This window comes from Lolium rigidum, chromosome 6, assembly GCF_022539505.1.
Source record: "Lolium rigidum isolate FL_2022 chromosome 6, APGP_CSIRO_Lrig_0.1, whole genome shotgun sequence".
Lineage (NCBI taxonomy): Eukaryota > Viridiplantae > Streptophyta > Magnoliopsida > Poales > Poaceae > Lolium > Lolium rigidum.
In genome coordinates this window covers 184,333,083-184,352,840 of record NC_061513.1, presented here as the reverse complement: position 1 = coordinate 184,352,840, position 19,758 = coordinate 184,333,083, and the positions used below count along the sequence as shown (strand labels likewise).

The following is a 19,758-nucleotide window of genomic DNA, read 5'->3' as shown; positions in this document are numbered from 1 at the left end:
GTTTTTGATACAACATTTTTTGCGGTTTTGATACAACTGTACAATATGTTTGCTACCGGGTCTCCGGGGAGGTCACCGGCGAGGTCCCCGTTGATGTTTCTGACGATGTCTGTTTTTACAACATTAGCACTTTTTTTTTGCTACAAGTGCTATGTGTTTTTGATACAATATCACTTTTTTGTGCAATACAGTTCTGTTGTTTTGCTACACTAGTATAATTTTTTTGATACAACTTTTCTACGATTTTGCTACAATTGTATAATATGTTTGCTACGTTGTCTCTGGCGATATCTCCGGTGAGTTCTCTGTCGATGTCTCCGACGATTTTCATTTTTGCTAGATTAGCACATTTTTTTGTTACGTGGTCTCCGGCGAGGTCTCCGGTGAGCCCAGCCCTTTTTATTTTCTTTTCTGAACGAACTGTTTTTTGCTTCAGTCATTTGCTGCCGGGGGTGATTTTTTGCTCCCGGAGGTGTTTTTTTTTGCTACATGCTAATCTAACCGTTAAAATGGTTGATCCGACGGCTGGGGACCCGGGGGCTGGGGAATCAGATCCCTCGGGGGACGCCCAACAGTTTCCTAATACATACTCCCTCCGTTCCAAATTAAACCTATTTTTACGCACTAAAATAGGAATCAAGATAAAATTGAGTCAGTTTATTTGGAGTATTATTCAGTTATGCATTTCTAGCCAAATGATCAACTTTCTTAATCACAGGTCACGGGCTTTGTTCCACCGTGGAACCGTGATTCCGATGCATCCGCCCATGCTCATCTCGACTTTGCGACTCTCTGTATTGTCCACACGAAACATTCATGTATCACTATTGGAGTATTCATGCACCGGTATACCGAGCCAAGCCGGCCGTTTCTATCGTCGACATAAATGTGACATCTTAAATAGCATCATCAGTTGCGATCCCCCAAAGGAAAATGAGGCACGCCAGGCACCGCGTCCTCCAAAGCATCCGTCGAACGGCGTCGAATCGAGCGTTTGGAAGATGTGTTTTTTTCGTACCGCGTTTGGGAGGCGTTGCTTCCTAGGCGCGTCCCCCAAACTTTTTTTTAAAAGGCTTTTGTTTGATACTGGACTACTAAACGGCTGTGTGCATCCTAGTTATGCAAAGGCTGGGTGTAATTTTTAAAATTATTTTGAGTAATAAAGTGCCCCTTATCGAGAAAAAAAAAACTTCTTTTAACATTAAAATACTCTTTTTTTGCATTTTTATTTCAATAGAGAGAAGGAACATTCCACAAACTAATACATAATTGGGAACATGATTTTACACAAACTAGGACATAGGCCGGAGGGAGGCACTGGAGCAGTGGCGCTCATTAACGTCGGCACGGAGAGCTAGCCGCGACGAGACGCTTCACGGCGCCTCTGCGGAAAATGCACCATCGCTGCGCGCCAATAACATTTGTCGCGAGGTAGGCGACGGTTAGGTTAAACTTGAACGTGTCGCTGACGCGTCGCGCCCGCGTCTCCTCGCCTCCTCTTTGTGTCCGGCGTGCCCAGAGCGTCCCCTGTGGAGCGGGAACGAACTCGGGATGCCAGACACTATATTGGGCCGCGTCGGACGGAAGGAGATTTTGGGGCGTGCGGCTGAGAACGAAATTTTGTCCGGCGCGCCCCAAATCTCTTTGGGGACTGCTTTGGGGGACGCGGCTGGAGATGCTCTAACCTCTCCCAGTTGCGCGCTCCAAAGACCGTTTCGGTCCGGGCGTGCTCCAAATATTGTCCGGCATCCCAGCCCATCCCTGTGTATAGAGGCTCTATCAGAGACCCCGGACACGACTTCTACACTTGTTTTTTATTTGAAGGTCACGTTTGGGGGACGCGGCTAGGAACGGAAGACCCCAAACACGGCACCACGCCGCGGCGTCGCCCAAACGACCAATCCGGCGTTTTTGCCGGACGTTATTTGGGGATGCGACTAGAGATTCTCGAATTCCTAATCGAATATAAGCGACAACGGCCTAACTGCTGGCTCAGCTTCTTCGCCAAGCCCGAGTGGTTTAGAGCTCGGAATCACGAAGAGCTCGCAACTTTAATTCTTGCGAGGTGCCAACGGCTGCAGGACTAATTAAGTTAGCGTCAACACCAGGGAACTACTCGGGGAATACGATGATCTGCTACAACGGTCCGGTGGTGAAGATAGTTTTCCGCACAGGCGGTCTTACGAATCTCCTCTCTGGAGCTTGCAATCATAGTTGGAGCTGCTAGTCTCTGCGCGAGGAGTCACCTGCTTAGCAAAGGTCGGTTTAAGCTTCACAGTTCCGCTATAGCAAGATCTTCCTTGGTGATCGCTTTTTTCGGAAAGTCGGAGTCGTTGTAAAGTGATGATGATGATGTTGGTGGGTCATCTCGATGACGGTCCTTGCTTTGGTGGTGTGTGTTTGCAGTTTTTGTGGGTAGCTAGGGTGGATGAATATGCTCTCGCGGCGATCGTGTTCCATTACATTCGGCGAAAGTGTTTGTGCCAATTTTTTGCTGTTTTTTCGCTAATAAACTGGCCATCTAATCCTCTTCTCTATTAATAAAAATAGCAAATTTTTGATTCATTTTCAAAAAAAAAGCACACAGTGTAGAGAAATGTTAGCGTGCAAATTTCTAGGAAATGCATGCAATGCTTTTGGCTTGTTCAAGGGTTGGCCCCAAATTGAAATTGAGACGATTGTCAAACAATAGCGAAGGCATGGTATGGGGAGAAGGAGCAACGATATTCGTGCCCCCAACTGGTTAGATTGATAAAGTGTTTACTCTCATACTTCCAAGATTGTTCTACTAAGTTTGTGAAAAGGAAAGCGAACAAGCCGGCACATGCTTGTGCTCATGTTGCTCTCTTTGTGGATGTTTCTGTAGTTTTTTATGACACTATGCTTAGATCTCTAGGTGAGGTTGTACAACTAGATAATATGTTGTCGACTGAATAAATTTCAGCAGATGATTTCTAAGAAAAAAAGGCATGCAGATAAGCGCATCGACATGTCCTCGTCAAGAAATTTCCTTAGATGGTATTGGTGCATTCCTGAGGAATTTGACAATTCTAGTCATACATCATCCAAAAGGTTTTTATAAAAATATTCACTATGATTTGAATTCCCTAAATTTCAAGACATCAAAACTAGATAGCCTATGAGCCTTTTTTTTTGAATTCCTATGAGCTCTCTCGGGTGTCCAGTCTTGTTATAATTTTATTGGATGCCCCCGAAGGGACACGTGTCCAATCTTGTTAACCGTCCGATAAATAGTCTTGATGTCCTTTGGGGGCTTTATCCCGTGGCAAATTTGGAGTCCCGTGGTTACGGATCCTCGCACATGGAAAAAAAAGAACCATGTAGAGTGTGACCTTTTTGTTGGGCTAACCTCAACAAAACATACAAAACAACATTTACGACTTAATTATTGCCCCAATCAACATGATTACTCACCCAATTACCCCTTGAGAAAAAAAAGATAACTGAAAGGATAATAATATTATTACAAGACATACCAACCTCACTATTTAACATTCATGTTAGACAACTAGACTTATTTCTTCAAAAAATTTGTGAGATAATCTTGTAGCTAAAGGTTAATGAAGCAAAAAAGATTCAACAATATATGGTATCTGCCTTCTTAATGTTAGCTTCAAGATATTTAGTGGTTGACCATGTTGTTCGTCCCACTCAAACGTCTTTCATGCAAGGAAGAAATATCCTAAATGGGGTTGTAACCTTGCATTAAACAATCCATGAGCTACATCAAAAAATGTTGAATGGGGTAATATTTAAGATTGACTTTGAAATTTTTTACGATAAAGTTAAGTGGTTTTTCCTTCGGTGGACTCTCGGAATAAAAAAGGTTGTTCTGATGAGTGGCATGCTCTAATCCAAATTTTATTTTTGGAGAAAGTGTGACCATCAATGTCAATGATGACGTTGTCAGCTACTTTTAAATAAAAACAAAATTAAGGCAATGTGATCCATTATCACCCATGCTATTCAATCTAGTGGTTAGTATGTTAGCTATAATTAGAGAGCGTGGAAAAAACAATGGCCAAATTGAGGGAGTTGTCCCATGCCAGGTGGATGGTGGACTATCTGTCCTTTAATATGTTGACTAAACGATCCTATTTATGGAGCATGACCTTGAAAAAATGAGAAATTTGAAAATAATATTATCAGCTTCTGAGGATTTTTTATGACTTAAAATTATTTTTCATAAAAATGAGTTGTTTTGCTTCGCTGAGTCTCAAGACGAGAATGCCCTTTATGCCAAACTTTTTGGTTGTGGGTAAGGTCAATTTGCAGCCAACTATCTTGGCATCCCGATACATTATCGGAGACTTAAAACGCAGAATGGAAACACGTCGAGAAAAGTCTACAAAAGCGATTAAGTACTTGAAAATAAAAAACTATTATCTCTTGACGGAAGATCGGTTCTCATTAGTTTAGTACTAAGTAACATGGTAATGTATATGGTTTCCTTCTTACATTTACCTAAAATATTTTTTGCAACGATTAGATTATTTCTGATCAATACTCTTTTGGCAAGGAGATACCTAGAGAAGTGGAGGTGTCGTCTTCCTCTCAGACCAACACAGACTGTGAAGTGCTTTTAGTTAATTATTTCAGTTTCATTAATAAAACTAACCAAATAAATGGAAAATGAAAATTAATAGAATCCTTTTTTCTTCAAATCCAAAAATCTTGTTATTCATAGATAGGTCGTCGATTCGGCAATTGATAAAAAAAGGGCAGGTCTTGCTTAACCGAGAAAAAGAGAGAAGTTCAGGATAAATTGACAATATTGGCTCGAATTGACTAATTTAAGTTTTGCATATTACACATTAATGGGTCTCTTGTTACCTTTTTGTATCCCTTGTTCCTCGAATACAATTTGATCCTTCTATGGACCTGATCGACTAGAACAACAAATGCATATCCCCTCCACCCCTTTTGACCTGAATGGAAGGTTAACCCCCAATGAATAAACTTTTCTCCCCAACTATTACGAACTATCAGATAAATGGTCAAGAATTGACAGGAATGAAGGGAATTTATTTAAAGGGGTCACCCTAAGATGATCATCTCATGTCTCTATTAGGAACAAATCAAACCAGATAGTTCTTTTTCTCAAACTTTCTGACTTGTTCCTCCGGAACCAAGGTTGAAAGGATTGAAAAATAAGTATCAACTAGCTAAATGGAATGAAGTTTCTATTCTAAAGATCAAGGAGGACCGAGGATTCATGACCTTGGGGTTAGGAACATAGCCCTTTTAGGTAAATTTCTTTTTAAAGATTTTTACAGAAGATGGGGTGTTGCAAACTCTTCTAAAAATAAAATACATAGGAACATGTGCATGTCTAGGGTTTATTGGAAAATTGGGGGCTCGTGTTTGTGTTTTAGGCTAATGATGACGAAGAAATACTTCTTTTCATATGGTTCATTCACAATTAAGGGCGACTCGAAAAATAGGTTCTGGGTGGGTAGATGGCTACATAATGCTACACTTCGGGATAGTATCCAGCTTTGTACAATATTGTGCATCACAAAGACGATACGATTGCTAAGCTGTTGGAATCTTCCCCGCAAAATGTGACGTTCAGAAGATATCTTATTGGTCTTAGGCTTGCATCATGGAATGCTTTGCTGCAACATTTGACTTTGGTCCAATTGATGCGAGGGCCCATCGAATTTCAATGCAGTCTACATGAGAGTGACAAATTCTCAATGGACTCCATGTACAAGACATTAATCTAGCTAGAAGTACCAGTTGATAATAACAAGAAAAAATGGAAAATGAAAATTCCGCTAAAGTCTAAGGTTTTATACATTATACCCGCAATGTAGCGTTGCTAATATATTTGGTAATTGGCTAAACGGGGTGAATCATAGGTTTAAAATACTTATTAGTGTGGGAGTGATTGCCATTATTTCTTCTCTGTGGCTGTGTAGAAATGACGATGTTCTTAATGATACAAAATTCTCTAATGGAGGTAATCTACCAGTACACAACTTTGCTATGTTCATGGTCATCTCTACAACGTGTGGAGAATCACAACATGTTTGTGAAGGTGTCTATATGGTTGTCAGACAGAGCAAGGGATAGATTTATCCACATTGGTTGGTCCTCCATCAACTTAGACACATTTTCAGTTTGCGAGGAGTACTTGTTTTGCGCATTTTTTATTTTTATATTTTGTTTTACTGGATATTGGCGGTTGTATGCATCTCAGTTATGCAGAAAGAATTTAAGTAATATAGTGCCTTTACCCAAAAATGTCTTTTTTCCTTAAAAAAATGCAGAGTCGCGTGACCGAGTTAGGACTCTAACAAAATTTGTTAGCAGTGGCGACACGCGGAACATGGCGACGAGATGTTTCCAAATATTGTTGGCCTACCAGCTACCACATCAAGACCATCCTGGTGCATCTAGGTGTCTTGTTGGTGTTCCCCATTGGCCTCCTGGGAGCTTAGTCTTGTGGCTTTCTTGACCAAAGAATGTGGCCAACATCTATAGAGGAACGAGATAATGTTCTTGATGATGTCATCCCTAATGACATGATTGATGGTATACATATAACTCAAGTAGGAAGAATTGCAAGACTCAGGCCCAACAAATACAATATCACGGTGAATCTCAGCATACTTGGTTGACCACATAATGGGGATTTGGTAGTGCCTAAAGATTTCAAACTTCTGTAATGTTCAATCAATAGTATGATGTCATGAATGGCAATATGATGATGTGTATAAAGATGGATCTTGAGAAGCTCACTCTCCTGAGGAAAACACTCTCATTTGTTATAGAGGTGACACTTTCTTCGTTTCTTTAGGGGAAAGTGAGACTTTCTTGGGTGAGACTGAGAAGCTCATTCTTGATGCAAGAAACTACCATATGCCCATAACCATTTCAATATTTATTCCTAAATAGGCTTATGCCACGGCCTTGGCCTGATTGACCTGGTTGAAAGGTACGGACTATAAATACAAGGACGGGATTTCTAACATAGACTTGATTTGAGAAAAAAACTAGTTGAAATATTTAAATGATGGGTGACGAGATGGGTGATGACACCGCAAAAATCAAGATATCCTTCATTCATATTCATAGATAAAGATCCCTCGAACGTTGCAACGTACTTGTTTGAAGGCGTGTTCTTTGGCCAATAGATGCACATCGCACATTCTCTACTGATTATGTTAAATTTACACGAATGAGATTGAGCGGGACATTGTTTGCTTCATTCCAACCAAAAACATCATTAGCCCTTGCTCACATCTATTTACAATGCAAACTAAGTCTTGATTAAATTATGCCTATGTGGTCTTGCCGGAAGTCACACGCCAATTATGTCGCAAGGGTGAGCTGAAACCCTAGCCGCCTCCTCCCGCTTGTCTCGTATCCATTTAATACAATGCAAACTAAGTCTTGGTTAAATCATGCCTATGTGGCCGTGCCAGAAGTCACACTACCTAGTGTTGCTCTGTCGCATGGGTGAGCCAAAACCCTGGCCGCCGCCTCCCCATCCCTTCCCATCGCGCCGCCTGGGAAGGTCATTAGCAATCTATGTGTCGACCAATTGTCACATGTGCTAATGGCCTGGGGTTGCTCCCATGGATGGATTCCTTACCCATGTGTAGGGACGCCTGCTGAGTTCTTGTTGTCATTTCGGTAGTTTTGATTTACTAGAACAATCAACATATTGTAACGGAGAGGCAGCAAGTTTTTTACACACTCTTTTCCGTACCAGGTATCGAAGGGGACCGGGAGGTTTTTAATGAGGCGGCTTACTGGCCTACCTAAAAAAAGAACCATCAGCATATTGTTCCATTGGTAGTGGGCTTTGTGCTTGTTTGTGTAATTATGTTGCATTTTTCTTTTGGTTATTTGATCCTTTTGAACTGATTTGTAAGAGCATTTGCTTAACAGCTTGTAACGTTCTAATTTAAAGTCAGATGCAAAGCCAGTCCAATAAAAAGTCACACAGCACATTTGGAGGGCCGCACCTATGATTCTATGAAGAAGTTTTGACACGGGTCAAAATACATATGCTTCACGACATACTATCATACTGATCTGCATAAATGAACAACTCGCCAACGCCGAGTACATATGGCTAAGACAAGTAATATGAGCTAACCTTATTGCTGGACGAATAGTCTAAACAATTTAAGAGGCAAAGAAAATTACTAGTACAATAATATTCGAAAATAAAATAAACATATCTTGCCGATTGGCATACGTTTCACGCAACAATTACTCAACGGTCCTACTGGATGAGATTCTGAATATGGGGAATTCTCCTCATGGATCTTCCTTGGCTCATCAAGATCAAATTATGCGCACAGAAGATAGGTATAGTCTTTTGGTGGCTACAGGCTCGAACAGTCCCCGTTCGGTCTTGCACGGATGCTGGTTTGTTCAGGCAGGCCTCTGTCGATCTGCAAAATTCACAATCGATCATCGCACGACAGCCCAAAAAATATCTTGTGAGCATTTATTGCCATGTTGCTAACAAATCCATGCATCAGACACATTAGCTACTCAATATTCACGCTAGCTGTTACAAAATCATGACAAACGTACACTTACAAACTTCAGGGGTGGGGCGAGAAAGGAATATATATTTTCTTTTTGAATGCCATAGGGCATCTTCTTGGCCAAAATCTAAGATCTCTTGCACTTATTAAATGAATTTTCAGGAGGTTAGCTAGGACAAGATAATGCAAGCTTACCACTTATGCGATCTGGACGTTCATGGGACCCATTGGTACATCTAGCAGGATGCCGTTGCTGTTTGCATTATCTGTCAATCAGAGAATATATTCTGAAATCTGAACAGCTTGACAGGAAACCAAGGGAGCGAATGTAAATGTTTGTTACGGTGTTAAAGGGGAGACATACGTGCTGGTTGTCTGGTAACGAAGAAGCAAGCGCCGATGACAACGTAGCACAGGAGGAGGAGGACCCCCTTGAGGTAATGCGATGTGCCATCCTGCGAATCATACTCACCGCATAAGAAATTGTTTCACAGTTGATGAATTTCATTACGTGCTTATGAACTCTGCTGTCTGAGCCGAAATTTTACTAGTAGTAGAAATTCCATTACCTGGAGGGTGAATGCTGTAACTAGCACCGAGATGAACAGGGAGCCGGTCTCTAGCAGCTTGAAGTCGAGATCCATCTGGATGCCCATGATCCAAGCGACAAGGACACTCAATGGCACCTACCAAGATCGGAAAACAGTGCAGCAGATTCGTAAATTCCATCTGTCCACCATGCATGATTTGGACACGAGACATGCATATGCAATGCAGTGACTGTACCCACCACGAACATGGAGATCTGTGTCGCCGACCCCAAGGCCACCCCGAGGGTGATGTCGAGCTTGTTCTTGAGCGCGAAGATGATGGCTCCGGCGTGCTCCGCGGCGTTGCCAACGATGGGGAGCAGGATGATGCTGATGAAGCTGACGGAGAGTCCCCATGACTTGGAGGTGGGCTCGATGGTGCCGACGACGTACTCGGAGAGCACTGCGATGACGACGGTCATGAGGATGAGCCAGAAGAGGGCGCTCCCGAAGCCGAGGACGGCCTCCTCCTCCTCCTCCTCACCGCCCTCCACCTCCTGCGGCTCGAAGAGCTGGCGGTGCGTCTTGAGCTGGAAGAAGAGGTAGGCGACGTAGGCGAGGAGCATGATGAAGCAGCAGGCCCGGGATAGCTCCAGCACCGTGGTGTCAGTGGCCACGGCGTGCTCGCCGGAGCTCACCGCGTAGCGGAGCAGCAGCGGCAGCGACTGGCACAGCACGCCCAGGACCAGCAGGCCCGTGTTCACGTCCGCTTGCTTCTGCGGACACACATCCATCGTACATGCATGCGTACATCAATCATAAGAATATTTGCGTTGTTCGATCTCGTCTGATCTGCTCGAGCTCGACAGAGAAACGTACGTACCCTGTCGTAGGGCTGCTCGGAGCCGAGGTTCTTGATGCCGCCGCAGAAAAGGGAGGTACCAAGGACGAGGAGCAGGTTAGAGAGCACGGAGCCGAGCAGCGAGCACTTGACAACCTCGATCTTACCCTCCACCAGCGCGAACAGCGCGATGATGAGCTCCGTCGCGTTGCCGCAGGTTGCGTTCAGGAGCCCGCCGACTGCAACAAATGCACAATCAGAATCACATACTCTCTCCCTTTTTATTTACTTCGACTTAGTTAAAGATAAATTTTGCAAAGTTTAACAAAAAAAAATGCAAGAAATATCAATTTCCGCAGTATCAACTATATGACTACTTCATAAAGATTTTTAATTAGATAATATATTGTAGATGCTGATATTTTTCATAAATATTTGATCAAAGTTATAAATATTGATTTTGACTAAATCTAAAACACGAACTAATTGTGAACGGAGGGAGTAAGTCTACGAAGTCGTAGCTACCATTACCATGGTTGATCCAACATAAATAAATTGATTAAAATACATGTTTGAAAGTAGATTTGCTCGTTCAAATAGTGCTCTATATTGTTTTGGAAGGTTTAGCGCGACTTACTAGTGGGGCCAGTGTAGAGTGCAAGCTGCCTGAAAGAATTACCAACAAAACAACAGGTTTCAGCAGAAATATAAATGAAGTATTCCATAACAAGGAGTTTTTTTAATAAACAGCATGTAACATGAATGCAGACTAAGACTTACTCTGTGAGGAAGCTAACTCGCTCAGCGAGAGGAACAAGGCCGATTAGACTAAGGGCGAACACCCATACCTGCCAATCAAGATCTAGTTAAAAACGATCAAACAAAAACAAAAACAAGTAGTGCCCAAAATTTTGGACCTCTTCGATTCAAAGAAACTTCATGGTAAATTTGAGCAATAGAAGAAAAAAAAACTGTAGCTACTTATGGTAATGTGCCCAAACCTTTGGACCTCTTTGTTTGCTTTGAAATTTCGTACTAATTTGAGAAGATTCCATTTCTTATAAAATTATCCTATGAGACTGTTTTGGTTTGCACGAATATTGCAAGTGTTTTAGTATACCAACTGAACATTATTCTTCAGAAATTTAATGTGTTTTGCAAGAAAACAATATGCATTATTCTATTCTTGAGAAAACTGATTTGCTGTAAGATTGAGCATGGTATGATAATTCATTTCTGCATATAATTCCATTCCTACATCTCTGGAATAATCGTGCAAACCAAAGAGCGTGTGTATGTGCAAAAGGGTGGTCGGGATGCAAACGTGCACCAGATGATAATCCCAAACTCACCAAACTACCAAAATGAAGTATCGGAAGAAAACAGCTCTACCACTACGGGACGAAGATGGCAAGATGAACACAATTAGCTTAGCGTAGGTAGTGGCAGCCAAGTTGGCAACATCCAAAGCCAAGATAATGACAGCATAGCGTACACTGATGTACCCGCGCGCGCGCACAGCTATGTCGTGTCTACCCTTCTCTTGGCGGTGTGCATTTGGCTGTTAGTCCGGTGTGGCATGAAGGTTTACGTGATGGCACCCTGACTGACGACGTACTCCCTCCTTCTGCATCCGTGCAGCCCCCGCTTTAGGAAAGGTTCTATTGCTAATTAAGGTTCTGGTAATCTACTGTAGAGCAGAGGACTGATCTGAACCGGATCAAGCTACTGAGCACTGTACATAATTTGATGTTGGTAAAACAGACTGCGTGTTAAGCAATCAAGGTTTACCCCCCGCAACAGATGATCGATACGGGTTAAGCAATCAAAGTTTAGTGGTGCAAGCGACTAGGTTAAGCTTATAGCATGTCTATTTTTAAACAGGACGGTGAGTAGTCGTTAGCACCATGTACAGTGTGTGTAGATGCCTACACGACACCATTATTAAAATTTAAAAAAGACTGACCTGACATATATGCGCTGTTTCACCAACAGCAGATAAGCATCTATGTCGTTCCATTCTCACAAGATAGTACAGTAGTAGTACGAACATTTGGTATTAAACACGAGTTTGTTTCGCAATTAGTTTGTTCCATATTGATAGTTTATTAGCTTTAGAGAAAAACAGTTGCAGTAGAAGCTCGTGGAGCAGCACAGTGCAGTACGTGTCTCGTGCGTGTCAGCGTGTGGTGCAGTTGCCCATGTGGAGAGGACACAAAAGGGAAAGGTGTAGTAATTAATAAAGAAGATGGTGAGGCAGGCTGGAGAGTGGAGAGTAGAGTGTAATCCTAATCTGTCACCTGATCACGACAGAGAGTGCATGCAGAATTAATTAATTACTGTACCTGGCCGAAGCGGAAGCACTGGGCGGCGACGGCGAGCGGGACGGCGAGGAAGAGCACGGCGAGCTTGGTGCCGAGGAGGACCTCCTGGAGGTTGGCCAGGACCGGGCGGAGCGAGGCGACGGGGACCTTGCGCACCAGCGTGGCGTCCGACTTCTTGCGCAGCGACGAGGAGGACATGCCGTGCGCCGTCCGGGCGAGCCCGCTGTGGCCGTGCGGGTGGCTGCCGTGCCGCGACGGGAGGCGCCCGGACTCCTTCCTCGTCGGCGCGCCGCCCGCCTCCATCATCGCCGCTCCGGAGTGATCCATGGCGGGGCGGAGGAAGGGCTGGATCGGTGTACTTGGGTGGCAGCTAACTAGTGCGGCGCCACGAGGGCAATTGTCTCTACCTGGACTACCCTAGTCGGCTCGCGTCAAGTACGTCCGACCCTCGCGTCGTGCTGTGCGAGATGGGCGGAGGAGGCCTGTATTTATGGGGGAGCATAACAGCAATTATTCTCTAGCAATTGAATTATTGGGCCATCACGCCATGTTACCAGCACCAGGATAAGCTATGACCGATGGATCTTTGCGATGATCATCTTCAGAAATACTCGAGAATAATGGACTGGTAGATAGAGATTAGGGATATTTTCTTTTCATCAGAAGAATAACACGAAAACGAGATTACAGATGTGAACCTACACGGTTTGTTTGTGTGGTGTATAGGTCGATCGATCTAACAAGGGAAAGGAGGTTCGGCTTCAATGCCACGACACCTCCATATACGGTGCAGTTTGCAGCAGCAGTTAATGGAGGGGACGGGGACGAAGCTTCCGCGCAGCTTCCCGCAAGAAAACACCCATCATTGCATCTGCTCCGCTTGCATGGCGTGGTAAGCTACGCCACGTCCCTGCGTGTACCTGCCTGGCTGGAGCCTGGAGCTAGGCTTGTCGTCTCTCCGCTTGCACGTTGGCTATTTCGGCACAGCGCCATCAAACCTGTTTTTATTTTTCCTTTGAGAATTGCTACCAAATTGTATTCATTCAAATATAATTTTCCAGCTGACAAACACCTTTGGGTGGATCATTAAACCAAACGTGCCTCGAGCTCCTAGCAAGGTTATGAGCATCGACATTTGAACTCCACACTGCACCGTGAGGAAATTCCTTCGCTCTCACCTCGATCTCATGGACAATGTGACTATATGGCTCTATGTCTTCTCCTATGATGCTTCTAATGACACTGCAGCAATCTGAGGCTAGTCTCAGGCCATGTAGGAGAAGATCAGTTGTCAGGCCCTCTCTACTATGGTTTGAACATGCTACACTGCCCTCAACACATGTTGTGCGCTTCTCCTTGGTTTGCACAAGCATACGATATGTTGAGAGCGTAGAAAACAATGCCTTTTCGGTCCTAGTGTCACACCCATAAGTATTCTTGTCTACAACCGAGGAACGTTCAGAATTTCTTCGACATCCATTGGCAAAAAAGCGGCCACCAGCTTCTCAAGATCACACGACACAGTAACGGGATCATAAAGACCATTTCACATATTTGGAGGATCATGGAGACCACATGCGACCGGTCGAAGGAGCCCATCACTTGGTAGCCAATCGATGTTCCAAATATGTGTACCTTCTCACGTTCCTACCCGCTTGATTAAACCCTGCTTGAACATGTCTTTGCCATCAACAATTGATCACCAAATGCGCGATGCTGACTTGCCCAACTCTACCTCCAAGAACTCCGCGTTCGGAAAGTACACCTTAAGGATGCGTGCACTAACTCAATTTGGGTCTTGTAAAATGTTACATGCTTGTCGAGCCAAGAGCACAAGATTAAACATTTCATACATCGAAAACCTAGCCCATCGAGAGGTGCTTAGGTTTTGTAATCTCCTCCATTCCAACCAAGCAAGTACAGCACTTGCCCCTCCTTACTTGCCAAGAAACTTCAAAGTAGGCTACTTATATGATGACATAGCCCTCTTGAAAGTCTGAAGCATGACATCAAATAGGTGGGCACGAACCTGGCGCTTTTAACGGCAACGTTACATACATGAGCCACATCCACCATTCACTCATTGATTTGAGATTGGTGAGGTTTTGACATTTATCTAATATAAAACCAAGAATTGAAATATAAGTGAAAATTTCATGAAACTGAACTGATATATGGGAAAATATTTGAAACATTTTGGTGAAAAGTGAAAATGTTGATGTCACTGCCGACGTCACTTCGATATGTTTCAAAAAAATATTTCTGTTACAGTTATGCTTCAGTTGGTTTCATAATTTTGTGAGTCGGAAATTCAATTCGGCTCCCGGGTGCGTATGCTCCCTCTACTAAAAAATTATATTTTGAAATATCGAAAAATTTGGACAAAAAATTCTACATGTACATCTTCATAATATACGCGCGTTCGTCAAGTTTCACGAAAAACCAATATTTTGTGTGGTCCATATAAAAAAGTGAAAGTTTATCTTGTGAAAAGCATTATTTTTAGCACTGAATTTTGTCTTTTTACACACGTCACATGATAAGTCAATTTTTTATGAAACGAATTTGTGAGCACGTAGCACGTGAAGATGTACATGCGAAATTTTAGTTTAAATTTTTAAAAAAATTTAAAATGTATGTAAGATGCATTTCGAAATATAGAGAGCATATGGACCCATGTTCCAAAACACCGCTCCCGTGAGTTAGCCCAATATAACCTTTTTTAGGGAATGGACGATATATAACTTTTTTTTGAGGGAATGGACGATATTAGTTATCAGTACAACGCAACCACCTACGAGCCCTCACAGCCATTTGAGGTACCGGGCCGTCCGATCGAGTCATCCAATGGTGTACATCAATGCACTAATTCCGATCAGTCACTAATCCCGTTTTCTTCGTTGGGTAGCGTTAAATAAGCCAGTCCCGTTGCTGGGCTGCTTCTCTGGAGATCAAGTTAGACCGCTCCTGATTAATCGGGCCGCGAAACACTCATAAGGGCCTTGCATCTTTGCAGGGCGGCCCACCTAGGGTTGGGAGACGAATCGTCTGTCCACAGCGAAACGGCAAAAGCCTCTTATTCCAGTACCAAACCCCATCTTCCTTCGCGACGGTGAGCTCCCGGTTCCCGCACCCCACTCTTCCCGATCTCGGCCTAGGTGAAACCTGGTGCGTCGCCGCTGCTTCCTTCATCGCCGGTGAGAGAATATCTCTATCCTTTCATGCCCTTATCGATCGGAGCCAGTCGTACAAGGGGGAACATCACCATGCTGCCCTCCCCACACTTCCGGTGGGGCAGCTGAGAGGGGCTACATCAGCAAATCCGGTAGTGGAGTGTGGTCTTCCTAATGGGCCACAATAGGCAGCGGCAAGGGATTTATTGGTTCGGGCACTGATCTGCAGGTCTAGCCGGCTGGTGCTGTCGTCTCCGCTTGTAATCATTGATGCCAAATCCCCTTCGCACAAACTCAGCTTACCATGTATTACAATCTACCCTCCTGCATGGCAACTGGCCACCAGGTTTCATACTCTATCTCTATGGAGAAAGGTAAAGTTCAGGTACGACAAAGCTTTTTCAGAATTTTTCAATGGCGTTATGTTAATTAGGTAACAGGTTTCTACAGGAATGTTGAGTGTATACTCTATTTAGTATTAGGTACATAATGCAATCATCCTTATAGATGTGTTCTGCTGCACTTCTGCTTGATTATGTTCATTTCAATTAACATGTGTTAAAGGAAGCAACTAGAGAAGGCAGGGAAGAGCAAGATCTTAGGGATGATTTTTTTTTGGTGATGCATGCGTCCTTCTGTTGTTTAAAATCATAGCCAACCATTTGGGTCATAGGTTTACCTTTTTTAATTATTAAATTCGCATCAAGGTTTATATTTATCATATATTTGGGTCACCTTTATCTGATTACACAGGATGAAAATTAATTCCCCCAAAGTGATGGGCATTATATATCAGCATCAAGGTGTCGCTACGTCTCATCTCCCACAAAAGGGACGATGCACGCGTGTTGCTTTGGGAATCATGGAAAAAAGAAACGAGAAGATTACATTGTAGGTTTCCTATATTTCTAATGACTTCTCTTGGTGTGCATATGGATGAACTAATATAGGTAATCAACAGACTATGTTTCAACCTATGTCCTTTTGAAAAATAAAGGTTTAGTAAGAAGTGAAAATGCTTTTGAATCTTCTGCTTGACAGATCGTAAAACTGTTTCAGGTGAAATATTTTAATGTTACAAGTCTAAAGGCAATGAGTTATTTTATACTATTATTATTCCAATTCTCAATGGTTACCTCATAATTCTGAACTTCAATATTGATAATTCTTTCCTTTTAAATTATGAAATACCTTCCATATGCACTCTATTGATTTCAGAGGGATGCTAAGGGACGGTACATGAACTATGTTCCAGAGTAAATACATGATTCTGGTTTCCTTCAGATGCAAACTTAGTAATATTACATTTTTACCTCTAAGTAGTACTATATTCATGTCCCTCTTCTACAGATTAAGTGACTGAATGCATGTAAACTATCTGCTATATACTATAGACTTTAAGCATCTTAAAATAATGTTGAATATGTGCCAGCATCCATAAATTACTTTTTCTCATCATTGTATATTATATTTGTTTCAGGTGGGGATCCTCTCCCCCCCGGTGAAAGCTTCAAAAAAAATATTATATTTGTCAAAATCATGTGGTCCATTTTCAGGTATGAGTAACAGTAGTACTACATGAAAGTTATAAATTAGGTGTAATATTTTTCTTTCAAGTTCTTTAGTGGCAAAAATTAATTAATTTGCGCCATGCGATCCTGGTGACCTTGTGGCAAAGGCGATTAAACCTCATAAACATTTGAGCTCAAGAACGTAAAGTCTTGTTTTTTTTTATAATTTTCTCTGTCCCAATATAAGCTCATGCTTCTTATGCATTTCATGGCCCAAATATTTGTTTCAATTGTTCTCAAATATTTAACCTTCATAAAATATCTGAGCTACGTGCATGATACCTTGTCATATTCTGTTGTTCTGTACTGCTGAGTCTAGCAGGAGCCAGCGGTCGCCCAACTAACTCCAAGTTTTGGCCAAATGAGGAACTTGCTTCCTGAATATGGGGGCATATCGCACGGTCATCTATGTCTTCTTTGATGATGGTGAAGTAACTAACGGATGCAGTTGTTAGATGTATATATTTGTATATTGTAGTTTCTCCAGATGTTAGGGGGCTTCCTGCATATTTGCACCTGTACATGTACTATATATTGTGGCCTTTGGCCTCCCTAATAATACAACAAGCATATTACTCTAACATGGTATCAGAGCAAGGTTGGTCCTCCTCTCTGTACGGACGCTTTTCTTGAAGACTTGTTCCCGACCACCCCGCTGCCGGCTTCTTCCCGGCCGTCGCCGGACTTCCTCTTCCGGCCGACGCGTGGCCGTCCTCGTCCGCCGATCTCCCTGCTCCCCCGCGCGTGATCTGCTCCCGATCTGCGCGCGATCTGCGCATCTGCGCGTCTTCCCCGACCTGATCTGCTCGCCCCGGCCCGTGATCTGCTTCGCGATCCGCTCGATCGGTGCGTCTTCCACGCCGCCTTGCTCACTGTTGGCCTCTGCCTCGCAAGGACCTTCTCAAAGTCTGTCCTGGAGATCGGAGGTGGGGTAATCTACATAACCACAGGAAAACACCTCTGTAATCCGTGCTCTGCTGCCAATCTTCCAATACGTGCTACCGGCTCGTCTCCCGTCGCCGGCCCGTTTCCTGTCTATTTTCCAATCCATGCTGCCGGCTTGTCTCCCACGCTGAGTTGACTTCGATCAAAAAAAAAAAAGCAAAAAAAAAAGCAAAAAAAAAAAGCTGATCCCGCCTTATCTTTGGGCCCACCTTCGGTTCTTGGTATTTGTCCGCTGCCTCCGTGTATGACGGCTAGCCATTCTTCGTTGCCGTTTGCGGCCTCTTCACGCGGCTCTGCCCGCGCTTCACCGACTCCGTCTACGTCGGCTCGCCGCTCTATACTGATTTTCGCGGCCTCTTCCCGCGGCTCTGGCCGCGCTTCGCCGATTTCGTCTATGTCGGCCTGCCACTCTACATCGACTTTCGCGGCCTCCTCACGTGGTTATGACCGCGCTTTGCCGACTCTTTCTTCATCGGCGTGTTGCTCTCCGTCGCCCCCTTTGGTGGCCTCTGTGCGTGTGGGTGATAGCTCCTCGTCGGCACCTGATTGTACGTCGACCTCTCCAATCGCGCCCCTCTCTGCGCATGAGATAGCGCAGCTTCACCGCATGCTTGATGCTTGGGATTCCAGTTTACGTCAGCAGCCTCGCGGTCCGAGTCTCCGCCCTCGTCCTCATTGCACCTACTGTGGCAAGGTTGGCCACACTTCCTCCACCTGCTGGACGCGGGATCCCAGTTTACGTCAGCGGTTCCAGGATCGTCAGCAGAGCTAGCTCTTCGGGATCTTCGCGGTTGCACTCTCCGATCGGGACATTCTCAGGGGTCTTCGTGGTTTGCTCGCTACTACAGTCTCTTCCTCGCCGGGCGCTGCTGGTTCCGTGGATCGGCTCTTCGCGCACCGCGCGACCACCACTTTCTACACGATCGAGTACGTCCCCGTGGTATCCGGATTCGGAGCTTCCTTTCATATGACCTCCGAGTCTTCTATTCGTCTCGCTCTTCGGTCTCTTATTTCTCCTGTCCGTGTTGTCACGGCTGATGGTACCTCTATTCCTGTTTCTAGTAGAGGCACCCTTTCTACTCCCTCTTTCTCTGTCCCTGATGTTTCTCATGTTCCTCGCCTTCAGATGAACCTTTTCTCTGCTAGCCAGCTCACCGATTCTGGTTGTCGCGTCATTCTTGACGCTGAGTCTTGTGCGGTTCAGGATCGTCGCACACAGACCCTGGTTGGAGCTGGCCCTCGTAGCCGTAAGTCTCCGGGGCTTTGGGAATTAGACTGGCTTCGTGTTCCTTCCGCTGCCACTCCATCTGCCAGTTCTCCTCCGGTTGTTGCCTCTGTCACCGGCTCTTTTCAGCAGTGGCATCATCGTCTTGGTCACCTTTGTGACTCTCGCCTGTCGTCTTTGGTTCATCGTGGTCTTCCGGGGTCTCGTCTGCGGAGATGGGTCGTTACACTGTCAGGGTTGTAGGTTAGGCAAACAGATTCAGCTTCCCTATCCTACTAGTGTGTCTGTCTCCCAGCGACCGTTCGATTTAGTCCATTCAGATGTTTGGGGTCCGGCTCCCTTCGCTTCGAAAGGGGGCCATCGATACTATATCTTATTCATTGATGATTTTTCACAGTACACCTGGGTGTTTTTCATGCACTCCCGCAGTGAGGTACTCTCTATTTATCAGCGTTTTGCGGCCATGGTCCGCACTCAGTATTCCTCACCCATTCGCGTGTTCCGTGCTGATTCTGCTGGTGAGTATATCTCCCAGCAACTTCGTGGTGTCCTTGCTGAGGAGGGCACCCTCGCTCAGTTTTCTTGTCCCGGCGCGCATGCTCAAAATAGCGTCGC

The 19,758-nt window shown here is 44.3% G+C and overlaps 1 protein-coding gene across 1 annotated transcript; it reads right to left on the bottom strand.

Moving 5' to 3' along the window:
• Window positions 1-8,055: 8,055 nt before the first annotated feature.
• Window positions 8,056-12,709, bottom strand: LOC124668349 (vacuolar cation/proton exchanger 1a-like). The gene is made up of 9 exons (XM_047205509.1): window positions 12,251-12,709; window positions 10,686-10,753; window positions 10,543-10,571; window positions 9,948-10,144; window positions 9,325-9,840; window positions 9,104-9,220; window positions 8,899-8,989; window positions 8,730-8,800; window positions 8,056-8,435 (listed from the first exon to the last, which is right to left on the bottom strand). Exons 1-8 carry the CDS (start codon window positions 12,554-12,556, stop codon window positions 8,733-8,735), a joined length of 1,392 nt encoding a protein of 463 aa, XP_047061465.1. The 5' UTR covers window positions 12,557-12,709; the 3' UTR covers window positions 8,056-8,435; window positions 8,730-8,732.
• Window positions 12,710-19,758: the final 7,049 nt, after the last annotated feature.